The sequence below is a fragment of the Rhinolophus sinicus genome, chromosome 14 (genome assembly GCF_057876585.1).
Source record: "Rhinolophus sinicus isolate RSI-liver-muscle chromosome 14, RSI-T2T, whole genome shotgun sequence".
Lineage (NCBI taxonomy): Eukaryota > Metazoa > Chordata > Mammalia > Chiroptera > Rhinolophidae > Rhinolophus > Rhinolophus sinicus.
In genome coordinates this window covers 46,255,757-46,277,725 of record NC_142514.1, presented here as the reverse complement: position 1 = coordinate 46,277,725, position 21,969 = coordinate 46,255,757, and the positions used below count along the sequence as shown (strand labels likewise).

The 21,969-nt window shown below is 32.8% G+C and overlaps 2 protein-coding genes across 5 annotated transcripts in view; one reads left to right on the top strand and one right to left on the bottom strand.

The window, feature by feature from the left end:
* EFCAB7 (EF-hand calcium binding domain 7) overlaps positions 1 to 16,800 on the bottom strand; it is a 46,146-nt gene extending 29,346 nt beyond the window's left edge. The window contains exons 1-6 of one of the 2 annotated variants that reach the window (XM_019731483.3): positions 16,674 to 16,800; positions 14,504 to 14,691; positions 10,651 to 10,862; positions 9,941 to 10,027; positions 9,159 to 9,354; positions 8,600 to 8,721 (exon numbers count right to left, since the gene is read on the bottom strand). In XM_019731483.3, the coding sequence (XP_019587042.1) occupies positions 8,600 to 8,721; positions 9,159 to 9,354; positions 9,941 to 10,027; positions 10,651 to 10,862; positions 14,504 to 14,690 (804 nt within the window). In that variant the 5' untranslated portion in view covers position 14,691; positions 16,674 to 16,800. The remainder of the gene's footprint in view (positions 1 to 8,599; positions 8,722 to 9,158; positions 9,355 to 9,940; positions 10,028 to 10,650; positions 10,863 to 14,503; positions 14,692 to 16,673) is intronic. The other variant, XM_019731490.3, reaches the window with a different exon arrangement.
* A 249-nt stretch (positions 16,801 to 17,049) lies between these two features.
* The window catches only part of ITGB3BP (integrin subunit beta 3 binding protein), a 41,083-nt gene continuing 36,163 nt past the window's right edge, over positions 17,050 to 21,969 (top strand). Inside the window, exon 1 of one of the 3 annotated variants that reach the window (XM_019731515.3) lies at positions 17,050 to 17,183. In XM_019731515.3, coding sequence (XP_019587074.3) covers positions 17,179 to 17,183 — 5 coding nt within the window. In that variant the 5' untranslated portion in view covers positions 17,050 to 17,178. Of the gene's footprint in view, positions 17,203 to 21,969 lie in introns of all 3 variants that reach the window. The other 2 variants (XM_019731525.3, XM_019731504.3) reach the window with 2 other exon arrangements.

The window sequence follows — 21,969 nt, the reverse complement described above, 5'->3', positions numbered from 1 at the left end:
CGTGTCAGCCATAATTGTTTCAAGTTTAGGTAACTAAAAGAACTGAGTAAGTTTCACAGCTATAGCAAAATGATGATAAATATCAGTTTTGAGGAAGACCTTTCTATAAGGTTGGTTCTACTATCTCTTGGTCTAGCCAAATTCCTTCTCCTAGTCCAAACTACTATGTCTATATGGGATCTTATAACTAGAATTAAGTACAACTTAAAGATGGTACTTTATGTAGAAAGTAAAGAATTCTCTATGGAAGGTATGAGGAATTGTGCCATTACCATAGATGTGTGCAAAAATGCTTTTCACTTTATCATTAGTAGGCTTGCCAACCTATAACATAACATATATTTCTAGTCTACTCCTAATGACTTCCAAAAATATTAATAAGGATTCAAAGTTACTTTACAAAGAATGATTTTGGAAAATTATCTGTAAGGACATTTAAATAATAAGTTCAAGGCTTTGATAATATTAAGATAATTACTGAAAAGGTCTGCACTTGCTGTATAACAATAATATCAAAGATATTCTTAATCCATTATTGATTTATATAGCACTGAAAAGATAAGAACATAATTTACATTGAGATTAATTTCTCATTCACATTTTTAAAGCCTAAAATATCATAATGTGTACTTACACATCATTTTTCTATTACATAAATCATAATTATTTTCATAGCACCAAATACAATTTAAAGTTCGAAATTTAAAAATAGGAAAAAATCCTCATAGTTCTACCAACCTAGTTTGATTTTTATGTAATGTTTCCTAGTGCTGGCCTTATATAAAAAACTATTTTTCACATTCTAATTAATATTATTTTATGCTCTGCCTTTTTCATTTAATGTTATATCCAAAACATTTTGCTATTGAAAAAGTGGTACAAAGTTGGAGGACTCACAAATCCTGATTTCAATACCTACTACAAAGCTACAGTAATCAAAACAGTGTGGTGCTGGCATAAAGACAAATATACAGACCAATAGAATAGAATGGAAAGCCCAGAAATAAACTCTCACATTTTTGGCCAAATGATTTTCAACCAGGGTACGAAGACCATTCAATAGGAAAAGGACAGTCTTTTCAACATACGGGGCAGAAAAATTGGATATCCGCATACAAAATAATTAATTTGGACCCTTACCTTACACCGTATATAAAAATTAACAAAAAATAAATCAAAGACCTAAATGTAAGTATTAAAACTATAAAAATCTGAGAAGAAAACATAGGGGAAAAGCTTTATGATGTTAATTTGGCAATGATGTCACACCAAAAGCACAGGCAACAAAAGAAAATATAAACTGAATTTCATTAAAATTAAAAACTTTTGTGCATCAAAGGATACAATCAACGTAGCAAAAGGCAAACTACAAAAAAGGAGGATATATTTGCAAATCATATATCTGAAAATGGCTTAATACCCAAAACATATTAAAAACTCCTACAACTCAACAACAACACAAACCCAATCTAAAAAAATGGCCATGGGACTTGAATAGACATTTCTTCAAAGAGGATACATAGGTGGTCAATATCCACATTTTGGAAAGATGCTCAACATTACATCATTAGGGTAATGCAACTCAGAACCACAGTGAGATACCACTTCCTACACACTAGTATGGCTATAATAAAAACAAAAACAAAACCAGAAATTAACAAATGCTAACAAGGAGAAACTAGAACCCTGTGCATTGCTGGCGGGAAAGTAAGTTGGTGAAGCCACTGTAAAAAAAAGTTTAGCAGTTCCCTACAAGATTAAACATAGAATTACCATATGATCCAACAATGCCACTTCTGGGTATATTCCCAAAAGAACTGAAAGCAGAGGCTCAAACAGATTTGTACATCTTCTTCATAGCAGCATTGCTCACAACACCCAAAAGGTAAAAAGACTCCAAATGTCCATTGATGGATAAACAAAATGTGGTGAAAACATACAAAATATTATTCAGCCTTAAAAAGGAAGGAAATTCTGACACATGTGGCACTTGGATGAACCTTGTGGACATCATGCTAAGTGAAATAAGTCAGACACAAAAGGACAAACATGGTATGATTACATTTTATGAGATGGAGTAGTTAAATTCAGAGACAGCAAGTAGGATGGTGGCTGCCAGAAGCTGAGGGGAGGACGATATGGGCAGTTATTGTTTAATGGGTCGAGCTTCAGTGGGGAAGATGAAAAAGTTCTGGAGATGGATGGTGGTGATGGTCACATAACAATGTGAATACATTTAATACCACAGAATTGTATACCTAGAAATGGCTAAAATGGTAAATTTTATGCTATGTATATCTTACAATAAAAAAATTTGTTCAGCATTTCAATTTTACTGGTTCTATAATTACCCATTGAGTTGGTATACCATTATCTTCTTAACTATTTCTAGAACGTTGGGCATTTAGGTAATTTCCAATTTCTCATCAGTATAGATAATGATAAAATGAATACTACTTTACCTAAATGTTTTTCTTCTAATGAATAATATCCTTCAGAAGCACGTGTAGGCAAAAGGTATGTATATTTTTAAGTCTAATGACATGTGTTCCCATATTGCTTTGTAAAAGAGTGATGCTAATTTTATATAACCAATGGTGTATAATGTAATAATTTTGTCATTACCATAACTTGGTCAGTAGTGTTATTTACAAAGTTCGGTGGTCGAGGGGGTGATTTCTTAAGCAAGGTGTGAGTACATAAAATATTCATTAGAGTATTCCATATATTTTTATACTATATGGTATTGTAATGATTTTTGCATTAAACTATATTAATGCAATAAAATGATATAATAAAATGGTATTGTAATAATTTTTTGCATTAATTTGAATTTCTCTGGTTAGTAGCAAGGCTGAACATTTCCTCATGTGCTTATTATTGTGTCTTTTTGTGTGAACCTCTTATCCATCCCCTATTCTCATAGCTCTATTGAAGAAGACATTTTTCTTACATATTTAATAATTCTTTTGACTATTTTAGGTACTAACCTCCCTTTGTAAGCTTTGATGCATTTATTTTTCTCTATTTTCTTTTGTTTGAGTTTTGATTATCTTTCAACTTATGTAAGTTTTCAATTTTTATATTCATCTCTTCTTTCGAGATTTCTTCTTACACTGAATTTTAAGAAATTACCATTATTGCTGAACTATTACTCAAGCTTTCAGTCAGTCATTAATGACATGCACTGTCACACCTTTGGGGTATAAAAGATATGTGTACTTTTAATTCTGAGAAATTAAAATATGACCTTAAATTATTGGAATTCATCTTCATAAGTATATTGCTCATGACAGAAACAAATCATTATATATGATATTTTAACAACATCCCTATAAGGCAATATGGGCTAGATATAAATTAGTCATTTTAATAAACAGAGAACTTGAGGTACCCAGAGGTTATACTGATTCAGACTTTTACAAGGAGATTGTAGATATATCAGGTCTAGAGTCTAAAACTTCTGGATGAATGTTTTTACCATTAGATCATGCTTCCAAAAGAAAATATGCTCAGTATACTAAATTCAAAATTTTTATAACACAATGAGGCTCAAACTTGAGCTTGAGCCAAAAGTTCAAGTTCAACTATTAATGATGAGTAAGAGTATGTAAGACTTTCATTTAGCCTCCCTGTAAATCTTTTGGATGGGAATATATTATGGACTAACAACAGATGCTGACATTACCGCAAAGCCAATTGGCCTGAATATAATCAACATGATCTTGGATGGCGAAGACTCCTACAGACAAGGAAAGATAGACTCATATTGTATTTAGGTAAGTTACCCTTTGACACAGCTTGAACTAAGATTCTGACATTTAAAATGTTTTCCTTTCAATCAATTTTGACTACAGCGTTATCAAATGGAATTTCATCTAGTGTACTTTATGAATATATTTTTTATATTTACCCATCTGGAATGGTAAGGGATACTAGTTGAGAATTACGGAATATTAAAGGTAGAAGAAGTCTAGAAGCAATCTGGTCCAGATTTATCTTTTGATTGATGATAGTGAAAAATAAAGTGATATGCTCTAGTTACAATTCTCGTTGACTACAGAACAAGAGCTGAACCCAAGGACTCCCTACTGTCTATCCAAACTACAAACTATATTCAAAATTCTGTTCTTTCTGATACTTAAATATCAGCCATGATTTTTTAAAAAGCTAGTAAAGGAAACTTCATGTCTATGAATTATTATAATAAAGTATGATAAAGCATTATCATTTGGAATCAGCCAAATATTGAAGCATTAAGATAAATTATTTGGTTTCCTTACTTTAAAAATGTAGGTTTCAGTAGTTGGAAAATTTCTTAAATTTGTATTATAATCATGGTGTAGCAGCCTTCCCCCACCCCCATTAAAAATGTTTAAATGAAACTGAAAATTAATGTACTTTGCCAGGTACACTGGTAGTGAACATAATTCGTGGCATTTGGGAAACTCAAAGATGGAAGAATTTTTCCATGTGCTTATGGTCCTTCTGGGGGCAGTGCTATGAACTGACAGGAGAAGCCTTCATAAAATTTAGCTGGGAAGTGAGTTAAACATTTTTATTAGAGGTCTTTCCTAAGTTCCAATTCTGAAAAAGGTACAGGTAGAAAGAAATTTATAAGTTTCTTTGGAAAGACAGTCAAACTGCACACTACAATACCTGGTTAATAAGCCTGGGAAATGGTAGGTCACCAGCTATTATAAAATAGAAGTAAGACAAATACCACATTATTTATATCAACCAAACTTTAAGTAATAATCAGATTATTGTGAATACTAAAAAACATTACTAGGAGAATTTGTAGCTCTCCTGTTTAAAAAGAAGCATTCAAATTCTTAAGATCTACAAGAGTTTTTAAACACACAATGCTTATTCAAACTAAATTTCCTTTAAAACAAACAGATTTTCAATCAGACAAAATTTTTTCTCTAGGATCTAGACTAAAATGTTATCAATTAAAAGAAAAAAAAGTACTGACAAATTAGCTGGCTCATTCAAATAAATCAATTTGAAAGGATTATGGATTAAGTTGGCAGTTTGAGTGTTATGATAAAAATGGAAGAGGTCTGAGTTAAAAAATATTTCAAAATGACAGTAAGAAATTCCATGTATAATTTTTTGAAAACATAAAGCAAAAATAAAACACTAGCTTGTAATCCTTATATAGGGCATAAGGTGGTGCTATATTCTACCAATTCTGATAAATTCTTATAAAAGGAAAAAAGAACTATTAATTCATTTATTCCTCGTATACAGATTTTACTTATTTTCATTAACAATGTATAAGCAAATGTTAAAGAGCACAAATTAAAAATAGTAAAGTTGAAAATTCTAGCTATGAAAAAACTCAAATATATCAGTAAAGTTACATTTTTCTTAGAACACCTTAGAGAACATGATTTGTTTTAACATAAAATTCTTTATTATTATTAAAGTTTTAAATAAGGTAGAATTATTAAGCAGTAGATCTGCTGCAGGCTTAGAGGAGGATCGTATCTGTCATCATCATCATCATCATCATCATCACTGTTGGTTTTCATAAAGATACCCTAAGTCACATACTTATTAGGAAGCTATTTGCTTTTCATTAAGACAAGTAGGTAAATAGTTATTGAACTTTTTGTTATTAAACAATTATAAACTATACATACTTAAAAACAAAAGGTTAACTAGATTTAGGAAGGGAAAATTGATATGGATTGCCACCTAACTGACAAGGTATATTGATCAACATTTTGAAAATATGAGAAACTTTCGTAACAAAATTATTATTTGGAGACTTCACAAAATTAGGTAAAAAGTTAGCTAACCATTTCAAGTTTAAAATTTTTATATTTCTATTGTTATATACAGGCATATATATAACATATGTTATACAACAGATACATATATGTACATACTTACACACACATATGTAGTCACACTCTAATGAGGGGTCTGGATATGGGAAATATTACATCTCTGGAGTTTACAACTCATGGTTTAGGGCTTTCTCTAATTCTAGTCATGACTGGTAATTCAAGCTATTTCTCTCTCAAAGAAAAATTCCTGACACTCCTTGCATATTATAAAACCTAAGCAAATGATAGAATACAGGATTAAAACAAGAATAGTGATACAGTACCTACATACGGTCTATAGAAAGTAATACATGTAATGTATAGTCCCTATAAGGGTGTTATTTTCCTCCTGTAATTCAGGTCCTTTACCAATTGTGTGGAGTTATAATTTAAAATCTGGCTTATACCGACCCCATTACAACAATTTTCTAATTTCTGAAAAGACGCTTCTCTTCCCAATTCCATACTTCTCTACTCCACATGAAACTGAGGTACCCAAATTTGTTTAAAATAGATTTGAAGTATTTGAAGAAAATTAGTTTAACAATTATTTTAGTAATTTCTTCTATCAATCTCAATTAAAACAAATTATACAATAACTATACTTATAACCAAACACTTCTCAGAGTTGTTCTGAAACTTAAAATATAAAATTTATGAAGTAATTTCAAAATAAAATACAAAGAACTGAATCCTGCTGAATAACAAAAGGGTCACAGATTTATTTTTTTTAAATCAGTTTAGCTCATCTAGGAAATACCAGATAGTAAGCAACAGTGGGCAATATCAAGATCAGAAATAAGTTATAAAAAGTCAGGTAAGTAATACGAAGGCTATGAAGAATTTCCAAAAGACATTAAATTTTATATGAAAGTCCCAAATTTAAAAGTTGACAGTGTGCCATCTTCTTTTAATCATGAAAGTCTCCTAGTACCTTTTACTAATTGCCATTATGATCAGCACCATTCCGTGCTATTGATGTCATGAAGACAAAACTTAAGTAGTCATTTGTTATACAGTCACTACGGCCTACAGAGTAACTTCCGCATTGTCTGTTAGGTTTGTCCCTTCCTTACTAAGTTCAGGTATTTCCCTAGGCCTAGCAATCATTACTGTATAGGTGGATAACTCTACCAGCCTCTCAGTCTCCCTAATCTGAGGTCTCTGCACACGATAAACAATAGAATAATTTTTCTTAAATTTTAATTTCATCGTGTCATTCCCATATAAATACCTACCGTCATTTCTTAGTTGTATAATAATAGTAACAACACTATTATTTATTAAAGTGAACACTATGTCCCTGGTACTGTGCTAAATGCTTTTATATGTTATATGACTTAATCTTTCAAAAACACACTACATAGAATTATCCCCAGTTTACAGATTAGGAAACTGAGACTCAGAAAGGCTGCTGACTACATTCCCAAAGGTCACACAGTTATTCAGTAACCAAGCTAAGATTCAAGCACAGGTCTGTTTCTATCCAAAGCTCTTAATCAGCACTCGCAACAGGGCTTGGCACAGAGTAGTCACTAAATACATAGTTGTTAAGCGAATGAATAAATGAAATACTATTAATATGCTATACTATCTTGGTATAGTAATAATCAAATGAAAATCTTAACTTTTTCATTCAAAGCACAAATTTTAAAACTTAGCAAACTAGCTGGTATGCATTACCTTTTTCGTAGTATCCGTTGAGTAAAACTAAATTAAAGGAATTGTATTGGTACGGACCCAAGAAGAGCATGGCACAGAGAAAAAGTCTTCTGATCACTTTAATATGATCCATATTAGTATTTATTTACATTTCTCTTTACACTAGCTAAACATACTTATTTACACTTTGAATCAGGTAAACCACAATTATGTACATTAATTCTATCAACATTTAATTTAGTTGCAAAACACAGAAAGCTTCCATTAGTGGAAAATCATATTGCTGGAACACGAAATATTGTGTGTGAACATGTTGGACATGCACACCAAATTGCTTAGGGTGTATAGATTCCTAAATAGTCTGAACAAAATTCCTTGGAGATAATGTTTTAAAATTTTAATATAGAACAAATGTCACTGTCTAGCAATTTAAAGATATAAGGGACTTCAGAGTTCAATAACAAATACAGAGTTGTTATTTGAAACAAAAATGTAGCTCTTGAGAACAATCAGTTCAGTTTTCTAACAGCAGTTATAGTGTGTGGTCATAACCATTTTTCCCCCTTTTACACAGGTCTCTAGGTACACATTTTTAATGTATCCTAGCACTTTCCAGTTAATGTTTTATATTTCTGTAGCTATTATTTTCTGTTGAAAGAAAACTAGTAAAGGTTGAGTCTAGAAAGGGAAAACAAAGGAAGAAGATCAATATTAACACTCTACAAATATTGACTTAGCAAAGTGACTTTGTTGTCTTTCTCTCATAGGAATTGATATTGAATGAATGATTTATTTATAAGAAACAAAACAAAAAATCACACGGCAAAGTACATAATTAGATAATCTGTTTATCAAGCTCAAAAACTGAAGAATCGTCATTTTCAAACTGAAGAGTTCTTAATAATATTCTTATGCATCATTTTCTCTTTAAAAGTATTAGAACTGGCTTATAGGTAGAAATGCTGCAACTACAGAAAAACCTCAAAGAATTACTTCGTAAACTTTACCAGTTCTCTGTAGATACCAAATAGTTATTAGTAAGTTTAATGTCAATTTTTTTCAGAAAAAGTCATATATATTAATCTAAAATACTATACCTTTATTGAGTTTGGCTCCGTTAACTTTGAGTTTCGGTTGCTATTAACCCCCATGGTAATTGTGACAGAAACAGATGTTTTGAACTTTCTGGTTGTTGCCAGTAAAGAACTCCTGGTGTCACCTGTAACAAGTAATAGTGATTTAGTCTCACATTATGAAAAGCTGTCAATAGAAAGTTTGTTTCTAAACACAATGAGTATAAAAGGTCTGGGTATTAATTTTGTTCTCTTTATTCTTCCTATTGAAATAGTCAGAAGTTTTATACATTTATATTTATCCCTAATTTACGGGCTACCAATAAGATTCTTTATTTCAACATGTCACATTTTAATCTGAAATTTTAGTTTTAATAATATAATGAGCATAGCCAAGTCAACTACCGTAATAAAAAATTTACTTCAATAGATTTTTACAACTAAGAGAGTCTAGAAACGGTAGCTAACAAAAGTTGGATTCTCATTTGTTTTAGCACTGATAAGTTAAGGTGGAAGGAAAAGTTTATCAGAATATAACCATCCATTCTTGATCAAGGAATTCTCGGTGTCAAAAAGTAAGTACCTTTATTTGAGAATGTTTCCTGATCAGTTTTTCTCATGATTCTAGGTGATGGTTTTGGTGCTGCTGATGGGTCCCTTTCAGGGGACCCTTCGATGTGGCTTCCAAACTGTTGACGCTTCAGTTTACTGTCAACCTCCAGTTTTTCTAGAGTCATTTTGAGACATTCCTCATTGGTTGTCATATATAATTTACAAAACTACAGGAAATAAAAAAGTGGTCCAGTGGGTAAAACATTCAATCATACATTTGGGAGGAGAAGGCAAATGCACATTAGTAGGCAAGGAATAGGCTGATAGATGGAATATATTTCCTATTGAACTAGGTGACTCATTTTATTTTCTTGAATCACGCTGACCACCCTCAAGTGACCTAGTGAAATACAGCCATGATTCAAAGAGGAGGTCATACTTGAAAATAAAACGTTACACAAAGAGAGGTGATGTATTATTTTTTTACAAGACATGTATACGCTTGCATTTGTTCTAAGTAATTTTTATGATTCTTCCACCGCAGAAAAGGCATATTTCTGAGGAGAGTCTCATGCTTGTGTGTGTGTGTGCGCGCGTGTCTGTGTGTATGTGTGTGAGCACATGTATTTTAACCTAGTTATAACATTTTTAATGTAGCCATCAGATTATAATTGTGGGACTGGAGAGCTTAAGATTCAGTACAATTAGTACACAGTATAGGAGCATGTCATTGCCAATATTAAAAAGATGTGCCCCTTTAAAAATACTTCTCGTACACAGTAAACAAATTGACATCAATATGAGCTTATGTACCTTGATGTAGTCAAATTTGCCATCAGCATTTACATCAGCCAAATTTATTATGGCATTTACTTCTTCTCGAGTCATCTTCTCACCTCTCTGAAAAAACAAGATTTCTTTTAAAGCAACATGACTATCACTTTGTTATGCGTGGGGAGAGTAGAAATTCATTTTAATCTTTTCTACAAGTAAGTTTGAATATATGGTTTCATTTTAAATCTCAGAATAAGTATTGTGTCAAGCAAGAATGAAACTGTTATGTAAAATTTCACAATTTTATTAAATTTTATAAAAGTGTGCTGAATTTCAGTTTACTAAATCTCAACAATATGTAACATAGATCCAGTAATAACTACTGTTAAATTTAAAGTAATGAGATTTTCTCACATTGTACCAAGAAACAGAATGGATTCCAAATCCCATTTATACTTTGTTTCTCTTTTACTCATCACATATGAATCACTGATTTATACAGTTCTGAACAGGAAAGAATTGCAAAGCACAAGGGGATTGCAGCATGGGCTCAATTTTATACTTTATCTTTTATTTACAAAGCACCTTCCATCCAAGAGGATCCTTACATACTTTATAAACAATATATATGTGATTCATTTCATCTGCCAATGAAATAGTTATGTTTAATGGGGACTATGGTTGCCAAAGGTAGATTCCAAGTTGTCTTGCAAAATATGCATATTACAAAACTGTTTTACAGATCTTACCTTTGTTAGAAGTTTATAAAGGTCAGTGTGTAAAATATAGCCATCATCATTTATATCTAATTGCTTAAATGATTTTAGCAGTTCTGCTTTTGAAGTTGGTTTTTCCTTTCTTAAAATTATACAAAAATCATCGAAATTCAATTTGGCAGTTTGAGGAGTCCAATACTTATTAACAGTCTTTTGGGATGGATTTCTTCCTGCATGTTGAAGAGCTGCCCAATAAAACAAGTATTATTTTTTATAGTAACATTTGGAATTGGTATTTAAATGTATTTTTTCTTTAAATCATTATATATTATAATATTATATAAAAATATATACATACCAATATATTATGTTTGGTGTTGATAATCGAGTGATATCAATGTATGCCTTACTTTCAAAAACAAACAAATATATATATTTTATATATATGTATATACATATATTTTTTTTTCTCCTATTCTGACAGTTGGTTGTCAACCTACACAGTTTAATTGACACCATCTGATTTACTTCATAAAGAGTGCCTCAAGGAAAAAAAAAAAGTTTAAAAACAACCATCCATATTGTTTTGAAGGTGTAAGAATAACCCCCCAAATCATAAATTATTACTTTTCCTGGCTCAACAGATATTTTAATAAAATGAAGAAATAATTAGTTTGAGAGTGTTACTGTCACCAAGGCATGATAGCTAAAATGCTCATCATTGCTAGATATTACAGTTTCAAGAACATTAATTGTGTCCCAAATATTAAATATATGCACAAAATGTATCTACTTGAAGTTATAGCCCTGCTAAAAATCAAGAATGTCAACATACTTTGAGAGAAGACTATTGTAGAGATGCAAATAGTCAAATTACTTTTCATTTTTAACCAGAACACTTAAAAGTAGTCCTATAACGAATTATTCATGAGATGTTCCTATTTTAAAAGCCATGCCCACATAGCTATGAAAGGCAAAGAATTGTGATGTGAGGAAGGCTTTGTTTGTTTGCATTATGTCATATCACACTAAAATATAATGGTGTCAAAAAAACTAGTTATTTTGCACAGTTGAATAGCAGTAACAGTAATTTTCAAATAAACAAATCTCTGCATATTAAGACTTAACGCTATCTAAAATGAACCAATGATAAGTTTCCTAAGCACTATAAAAGGAAATAACAGAATTTTAAAAGGGTCAACTGTCCTGAATTGTGCTACCAACTCCTATTACAAAAAGTTATACTGGATATTTCCAACTACTCTGTTTCCTTGAAAATAAGACCTAGCCAGACAATCAGCTCTAATGCGTCTTTTGGAGCAAAAATTAATATAAGACTTGGTATTATATTATATTATACCCAGTCTTATAGTAAAATAAGACAGGGTCTTATATTAATTTTTGCTCCAAAGGATGCATCAGAGCTGATTGTTCGGCTAGGTTTTATTTTCGGGGAAACACGGTATCTTAGGTGAGATTTCACAAAATCCATACATTGTCAGTCAGCACTAAAAAAATTATAATCTGGATATTCTACAATTTAATGTAATAAGAACTAATGTATATAAAACAAATTAATTAAAGAAATAATCTCAAAGAAATAGAAATCGGGTCAGGGTAATAAATATAGACATTTTTGAGTCCCTTATATTGAAGCTTTGTGCACAAGCACAACACAGGACAACTTTTTTTTTCCAGAGATACAAGCTTCTTGGCTCCTAAAAAGTTTTATAATATAAACAGAAATTCCATAACTGAAGTGTTAAATTGTTGCCTGTGGTGGTGACTAATGGTTAATAACATTATTAGAAGTCCATAGACTGAGAGAAATGCTCCCATCCTCCAGATTAGCTCCTCCAAAGCTAACAAAAGTTGTAGCTGTAGTAAGCGCCATCCCCCATTCACCTAGAAAGCCTTTGTGGAAATTTGTAACAGTGGGGATAATATAATTTTTTTATTTCCAGAGGTTTATTCTGGTTATAGAAAAAAGCCCTGATTACCATGCTGCCCTAGGAAAAAAAGATAAGCATTTTGCCTTGTGTATTAATGGACAATTCCTTTATTCATCTATCAAGAGAATCAGGAAAAAGGAATACGTCTTTTACCATTCCATCCCCAGCCAACCTCCACCCTTGAAAAGCTGGGAATACAAGTAGGACCTAAATGAAGGCGTGATTTGAAGTCAAAAGTCCATGTAAAAGAAAATGGTATTTCAGCCAACTGTGAGAAAATAGATATATGACTCTTTTCCCCAAGTGGCAGCTCAGCATATGCTTGTTGCTATTTTCAATAACAAAATTATTTTTAAAATATATTGTTAATTACAGAACAACTTTCTCAGAATAAAACTAATTATGCCACAACATGTACTCAGAAAGTAAACATTCCCATATCTAAGAAGTAGGTATAATTTAGTAACTACTAACCTAACTTTAATCTCTAGTTTAAAAATTAGTTGGAGCCCATTGTTAAGTCTGGTAACAGTGAAAACATCACGTAACAGTAGATGCTTCAAGGTTTACACCAAGATACTGATCTTTTGCCAGGGTTTACTTTAAGCTTTGACGTGAGTGTATAATACCTGTATTATTCATAAGTTGGGGAAAAGAAGGAACTCTAAAGTTCTGGTAATGGTACTGCTCTTGGACTTTGAAATGGAATGTCAAAGCACATGTTCTGCGCATAAGTGGCAGAAGGATATAGATGAAAGACATAGCAAGAAAGAGATGTGACTGGTTTATACTACCGCTTTTTTAAAAATCTAGATTATCTGAAATTAGTCATTACAATGTTACAGAGTTTTCCACCATAAAGCCAAAAGTGTATATAGCACTGAAGAAACAAACAATGCATTATCCTCCATGATAATTCTGTAAAACTGATAGCACCTTAGTAATACATACTCATTGATTCACAAACTAAATGCCATAGTAGCAGAAGGCATGTTCAACTTTTAAACTTAGTAGATTTGTGATCCAGTCTATTTTCAGAAGAATAAAGAGAAAAAAACTAAAACTATAGTTTATAGTAAAATACAAATCTTAATCTTTTCAATTTTTATATTTCCCAAAATGTATTTCCTCAAACAGAGGTCGTATTACATACAAACCCAAGACATTGCAAAAATATGCCAGATTTTTTATTTAAAGAAACTACTTCTAACGTTGGCAAAATAACTGTTTCTCTACCTATATAGTTATTAGCCTTGATGAAAATAACATGAGTATTCAGTGTTATCTGGAATTGTTGTTTACCATTCTCTAGAGACTGAAGACCTCCAAGTCATTTGATTCACCTGGCAAAGACCGAATTCATTGGTTTGGGGGATATTTGCAACCACAGGAATTTAAGATATGATAGGGGAGAGAAGTAAAAAGAGATCAACCCTCCCACACACACACAGGCACCAAAACCAAAACAAAACAAAACCAAAACAAAACCCGGAACTCTTAATTTTCTTTTAAAAGTTCACTTATTTCCTAATACTTTTCTTTTACAATCATTCACCCCATTTTTATATATCCTTTACATTTTCTTTAGTATAGGTCAAATGCCAAGTAGTGAATCAGATGGCCAAAGTATTTTAATTCTATTATTATAAATCTTAAAGTACCAAAATGAGAACTGGAAAAAATATTTTTAAGCAAGTAATTGATAGAAGCTTTTAAAATATGATTCTAGTCTGTATAAACATTGAAAGTTTTATTTTGAAGGTCTTACAATGTATAACTATATAAAATGGCGCAATGGCATAATGTAGTAGCTCTATTTCTCAAACTTCACTAAAATTGGGATGATTCAACTATGTAATTCTAATTCCAGTCTTTCTGATCTATTAACTTTCAACAAATAAGGCAAAATACTTAAATTTAAAGAAGATTTTTACCTAAATAAAGTTGATCTTTAGAACTAATGTTTTCTAAGCTGCTTTTGAAAACAGTTAAGTAGGCAGCTCTACAATTCCTATAAAATACCTCCTCTTCAGTTAGTGTAAATTTCTTTGTTCGAGGACTCTCTGAAAGCGTTGATTTCTGACTGGAGAAAGCTGCATCACTTCCGGGACTGATGGCCATTCTATCAGAAAGTAATTTTAAAAATAATTAGTTTAGTCAGTGTCAATCCCCTAAAATGCAAATATCACACTGCCTTTCACATGAATGGGGTGGAAACCAAGACATTAAAGTTTTATATGTGAATAAAAAAAGATGAACATTATAATATGCATAAGGTTGTATTGTATGTTAAACTAGAACAAGTCTTTGACAGTTGATTTCTAAATATAAATATATATACACATATATACACATATCTACAAATATGTGTCTATATACACACACATACACATATGTGTATATATACACACACACACATATATATACATATAGATGCCAAAAGAAAAAGCCAAAACAAAGATATAACAGAAATACAAAAGAAGAATCATAGAGCAAAGGAGAAACACACATTTATTCTCAAAATAAGAGGCCAGTCAGCAAGACTCTTCATAGAGTTGTCATGAGGATTAAATAAGTTAATACATGTGACGCATGTAGAACAGCACTTGACACAAATTAAGTGGTAAATAAACTGTAGATAGCGTGAAACTCCATGTTAATAAGAACGTGGATACAATGGGATTGGCAGTTGGCATCCATCTCCACAGCAGCATCAACCAGGTCATTTCATTAACATCTCACTAATGCAGCCCCACATTTTAAATGATCGAATTTTTAAAATCCCATTTATACCATTATCATGAGATTTTATTGTGTTCCATGACTAATAATAATGTTTTGGGTTTATATAGCACCTCTGCTCATAAGAGCTTAAAGAACTGTCATACTTCATGATTTATCCTTACTATCTTTTTTTTTGTCCATTTTACAGATGAGGAAGTTGAAGGACGGTGTTGCCAAGCTAACAGAAAGTAGCAAAAGGCAGTAAATTTAGACAGCAGTTTCTTCTTTATTAATGTGAATGAAGGCTTCTTGTACAATAGTTACAATGAGGCACTAAATTGTGCTGGTGGTCTAAAGGCGTCCAACATTTTACCCAGCTTTGACTTTTAAAAATACATTCCAGCCTAATAAATTTAATATTTCAAGTTCAACAATAAGACGACACAGGTAGGGTCCCCTTCAGGACTCATTGGATTCTTACTCAAGAGGCCTAAATCACTTGCACCTTCTTGAATTATATAGGTCTTTTACACTTGGGAAAGAAAGATAATAATCGCTTATCATGGATGAAGTACCCTATTTATAATACACAGACCGCCTGCCTGACACTTTCATATTACACCAGATTTAGAAGGACCCCCATAGGGATGCGGAGTCACAGTCTGGTTACTGCAAATTGGTGTCACTATAATTAAGCGTCAGAGTTTTAAACACATATGCGTGCAAGCATCTCCTCAAAAATGTGAAAGAAAACCGTTCCAATAGAAAGAGAGAATGAATGTACATTTTGCAGCAAGCATTTTTAAAATGTAAGTTTTTTTTTTTTTTTTGGGGGGGGGGTCGTCTTCAAATACTCTTTCCAAATAAGGTGACTCTCTCCCGTGAAAATCCCAAGGCAGAAATGTTCCAGAATTCTATTCTTTTCCTTTCTATGACGAGAGACTAAACTGAAGCTTAAATAAATATATAATTGTACCCCCTCAGGCTTGGAAACCTCCTTCATTTAAAACTCCAGCCCGAGACTCAGACAGGGGCCTAGAGAGTATATTGCAGCAAACGGCTCCATAAATAACCAGCCACACAATAGCAAGAAAAATAAACTAACAAGCGCCTAGGGCTTTTAAAGGGCCAAGTGAAAGCAGCTAGCCAGCCAGCCCGTCACCGTCCCCATACAGTGAAATATGTTCACAGCTGATCTCCGGCAACATCTCTCCATTTTTTTAGTTCTCTGGGCATAAAACTGCATTTATATGCACATTTTAAGTACCTACATGGACCAAGTGTTACTATGACAGAGAAGTAAAAGAAGCAGGTGGGAGAAATGGAAGCCGAACAGAAAGGGACGGAACGGGCAAAGAGAGACAGAGAACTGATTGCTACCTAATTCCAGCTCACAAACGAGGAAGCGAAGCCAGTTCTCTGCACGGATTCCACAGTCCGCTCACCGCAGCCAGGCGGACCTCATCCTTTCTTTAATTACCATGGCAACTGCCCTTCACTGCCACCGGAAATAAGATACAGAGCACCTCCCTAAATGGTCCGGCTAGAAATATACGGATGGTTAATCCACAGGGAACAGAGACGGTTCTATCGCTCCTCTTTCGGGGGTTGTTATGGCGAGAGTCGTGAGAGAGGGTCCTGTGTTGCACTAGTAAGGACATGATGCCGTTCCAGATAGAGACTCCCTTTCTCCTCTCCCCGCATGCACTCGGATCCCTTGTCGCGGAGACGATGTTTCCGGTGGGCGTCATTGAGTGTGACACAGCGTTGAGCACCCACAGGCCCGCGCTTTTCAGGCTTTTGCGTTTCCCTGGGAAGGTTGTCATCGGAAGAGGTTGCTCAGTTCATTTTATCCCGCGGCGGTGGTGCTTCCCTGAATGGCGAAATGCCGTAGGTATCTCCTCCCCAGGTATTGCTGTTTGACGGGCTCCCCTGTGAGCAAGAAGAGTAGATATCAAGTGGTCCAATAATCTTTTGTTTTTCTACTTTTCTGAGTATAAACTTTTCTCCTCCTTCGATAGTTCCTGGTACTTGGTACCCTCAACTCACCTTGCAGCCGGAGTTATGCGGTCTTTGTTCACTTTAATTCTGATTCTCCAAAGTTTTTGACAGATTTTATATGCTGTGGGCTGTATTTAGGGATGTGTTCAGTGCTTGAAATAATTTCAAATATGGTTAACATGCCGAGAATGATGCAGAGTAGATTGAAACACCCTGTATAATTTAATAAAGCCCTTTAGTGGCTACATTAATGTGGTTCGTATAAACTTCTGGGACAGCTCAAGGACTGGCTCATACCTGGATTCCAGCTCTCAAACAAGAAAGTGTAGCCAATCTGGGCTTCCGTTTTCATGTTGCTGCCATATAGAAAATTTAAGTTCAGTAAAGAAGTTTTTCTTTGGGGCCGGGAGATTAATATCTTAACACGTGAAATTCTCTGGCTGTCCCTTGTCCCAGGTTGACTTAAGTACCACGTCCTGTGCACCTCTAGAGACACGCGAATTTCTCAGTTGTTTTCAAAAATACGAAGTAACACAGCGGGGGAAATATTAGTATCAAGTAGAAATTGACATGAAAGTGGAAAGATATGAAGAATAATAACCTACATTTATTGACTCTTTATGGTTTGGGTACTGTGATGAGCATTTTACCTACATTTTCTCGTTGAATCCTTAAAAAGGGCTTTAAGAGGTTAGAGGCTGCTATTATCTCTACTTTCCAGATAAAGAAACTCAGCACTTTACATAATGTCCTATCCACAGGTATCAATCAATGTGTTTTACTTAAAAAGTTACGGATTATTAAAGAGGTTTTCCTTTCCCCAGAATTAAGCAAAAAGACGTGTCTCCCAACTGCTGCACTAGAAAAAAACCCAGTTAGCACTTTTGTGAAGCTGCAAGGATAATGTAGCAAACTCCCTGATAAGTAGAAAGACATTGGAAACTGGCATGTATTTGCTTAGTAAGTGGTGATACTTCCGGAGCTATGATTCTGTTCTGTTACAGGTAGTAGGGAACCAAAAAAATATTAAAAGTGGAACTTTTGTACAACTGTTTTCTTAACATATTAACATGTACATGTTATATTAGGAGAGACTGCAGTCAATGTATTCTGACAAATGCATGGCCTTAAAGTTGAGGATGACATCACAAGGCATATATCCAACATAGGATTTATATTTAGAATATATAAAGAACTCTTACAACTCAGCAGTAAAAGTACAAAAGCCTTATTAAAATAATGGCTTAAAGACTTGAACCAATACCTAATAAAAAGTTATAAGAATGGAAATAAGTACTTTGTTAGACATCAGGGAAATGAAAATTAAAATTATATTATTGAAATATTATTTAACACCCTGTAGAATGACTGTATATGCATTTCCTTTTTAAGAATACTAGGTGAATATTGACTCTCAGTAAATAGAGATATGGGTTAGCACTTACAAAACTAGTTTCTGTGTTAAGTAATAAGTGTATTGAAGATAATGGGACTAGGTTTTCACTGTTGGATAGAGAAATTTAAAATATTTTGGCTTAGTATTGGAAGTATCATTATGAAATCATGGATTTTTTTAGGTACATATGAAGATACAAGTAGATAGAAGTGTGTGTTTTCTGTTTTACCTCTGTCCATTGCCTATAAACAATCACATAAGTAGGTAGCAGTGAACACATCTAATGCCTAGATCTTGATTTCTAAATATCATTGTCCACCAAAAAAAAAAAAAAAAAAAAGCAACAAGTTTTGTTGAAACAAAAGCTAAATTCAAGGGCTGGGACAGAGAACATTTTTTTGTGTTTGCTGGAAAGTAAGAAATAGTCAAAGAATTACACGTACATAAGGTACATTGGAGGCAGTGTGAAAGGGGAAATGTCCCATAGCCAAATCAGACAATTAAACATCAAAATAAGTGATAGGAATTGATTATAATCCATTGGGTAAAATAAAATTCCATGATTCCATAGTGATATAAATAAGTGAATAAATAGAGAGGAGAAAGGAAAGCTCTTTCTTGGAGTAGAATGCTAACTAATAAATACAAAAGAATGATAGAATTTGAAAATCATCAGTGGCTCTTTAAAAGTATTGGGAGAAAATTTGATACGAAACGATATTTACACATAAGATTTCTTATTTATTACAAGTACAGGTAAGGATGCGGAGAAAGGGAAACTTTGTGCACTGTTGGTGGGAATGTAAATTGGTGTAGCCACTATGGAAAACAGTATGACCTTTCCTCAAAAATTTGAAAATAAAACTACCATATGATCCAGCAATTCCACTTCTGGGTATTTATCCAAAGGAAACAAAAATACTAACTGATGAAGAGATCTGCACCCACCTCCATGTGCAATGCAGCATTATTTACAATAGCCAAAACATGGAAACAACCTAAGTATCCACCAATGGAAAAAGAGGTAAAGAAAATGTGGACAGTAGAATATTCAGCCATAAAAAAGAAGGAAATCCTGCCATTTGTGACAACACTGATGGACCTGTAAGGCATTATGGTAGGTGAAATAAGTCACACAGAGAAAGACAAATACTGTATTATCTCGCTTATGCATGGACGCTAAGAACAAAAACACAAGCTCATAGATACAGAGTATAGATTGATGGTTGCCAGAGTTTGTGAGGAGCAGGGGGTGAAGGATTGGGGTGGGCAAAATGAGTGAAGATGGTCAAAAGATACAAACTTCCATTTATAAATAAGTCCTGGGAATGGAATGTATACTCACCAGGCTGTAATGTACACCAGGAAATGTTACTGTATTGTATATTCGAAAGTTGCTGAGAGAGTAGATCTTAATAGTTCTCATCACAAGAAAAGAATTTGTAACTGTTGTGATCTGAACTAGACTAACTGATGATTATTTCACAACACACATGTCAAATAATTATGTTGTGCACCTGAAATGAATGTTATATGTCAAAAAATGTTTTCCTGATTTTGATCATTGTATTGTGATTATATAAGAGAATGTCGTTCTAAAAAAAACATAAATATTTATGGGTAAAGGTATACGATGTCACCATCTTCTGAGTTTCTCAAAAAAAGATTATGCATATAAAATATATATACAGAGGGTGCCAAAAAATGTGTACAAATTTTAAGGAAGGAAAAAACTATTAAAATTGTAAATTCAATATACTGTACTGATAACAAAAGATGAATATAAGTCATGTTTGACTTTTGCAATTACAAGAGATGCTCAAAGTGGTTACCATCAGCATCCAGACACTTGTGATTATGATGAACTACTCCCTGAGCATCGTTGACCAAAGTGTCCACTTGTATACATTTTTTGGCACCCTTGGTATATGTGTATTTATATAGTAAGAGAATGACAAAGCAAATGGGTCAAAATGTAAACAAGTGGTAAGTCTGGATAAAAGGATAACAAGGACTCTTACTCCTAGAACTTTACTTATGTTTAAAATTAAGTTACAAATAAACTCATCCAATTGTTTTTTTAACAAAAAGTACTAATGATGGCTTAAGCAGTACATTAAACACAGTTGATGAAAGAATTAGACAACTGATAGATAGAGCTGAAATTGCCAAAAATGCAGCATAGAGACCAATAATAAGAAATCGGAGTTTAGAGATAATGGAACATGAACTAGAAAGTCCAAAATTACTTCTAGATGAAGTCTCTAGAAAGGTAGAATGAAGGTGAGTCAAAGAGATTATGGCTTAGATTTTTCCAGAACTGATAAGACACAAATCCACATAAGAGACTATTTCTGAAATAAGACTGTGTTAATATGACATCTTTTGGGACCTACATTTAAACTGCCTTAAATAGGATTGGAGGATCATAAAAATTAAAAGAATTAAATATATTCTTGGATATGAGACTGAGGTTTTAAATTAAAAATAAATACAATTAAATAAATCATTAATTTGTATAACACCTTTGTGCCTATCATCGTGTCAGGCTTTGGGGATTCAAATGTGAACAGATACTATACCTCTCTAGGAGTTTCTATTTTAGTGGGAAGGATTGTTCAACAAGCGTTTTTAGAACTCAGAACCTACCAGTTAACAGACAAGGTGCGAGTGATATAAATATTTTAGTCTAGGGAGGAAAGACTAACTTATAAATAGACCAGTTCAACAGAATAGGGTTAATGAGAGAGACATGTATAAGTGCTATAGGTATAGAGTTAAAAGATCCTTAGTGCGAACTGGACATTTTCAGAGAAGACTTCTTAGAAACGATTGTGCTAGAATCTCAAGGTAAGCTTAGTATCAATATTAGTTTATTATTTTCATGTTGTAAAATATAGGAAAGTATGTAAAATATTATTCATCTACCATATTTAATTCTGATAAACCTATGTGGCCCCTTTCAGTAGACTCTTTTAAAGGACTTATGTTTTTTATGTATATGTATGTGTGATGATATACACATGTTTATATGTTTCTCACAGAAACATATAAGGTAATAGAAGGTAATAGTAATGAATATTTTATTAATGTTCATTTTCAGAGTACCCATGTAAGAGTGACATGATCCTATGGTATTTCTCATTTTATTCAACACAAAGACTATCTTACCTCAAAAAAAAAAAAAAAAAAAAAAAAGAATATCTTACCTCCATCTGTTTATCTTCTGGCGTCATTATTGCCAAGTTTATCCCCTTTGCTTCTGTAAGAATTCTTTAG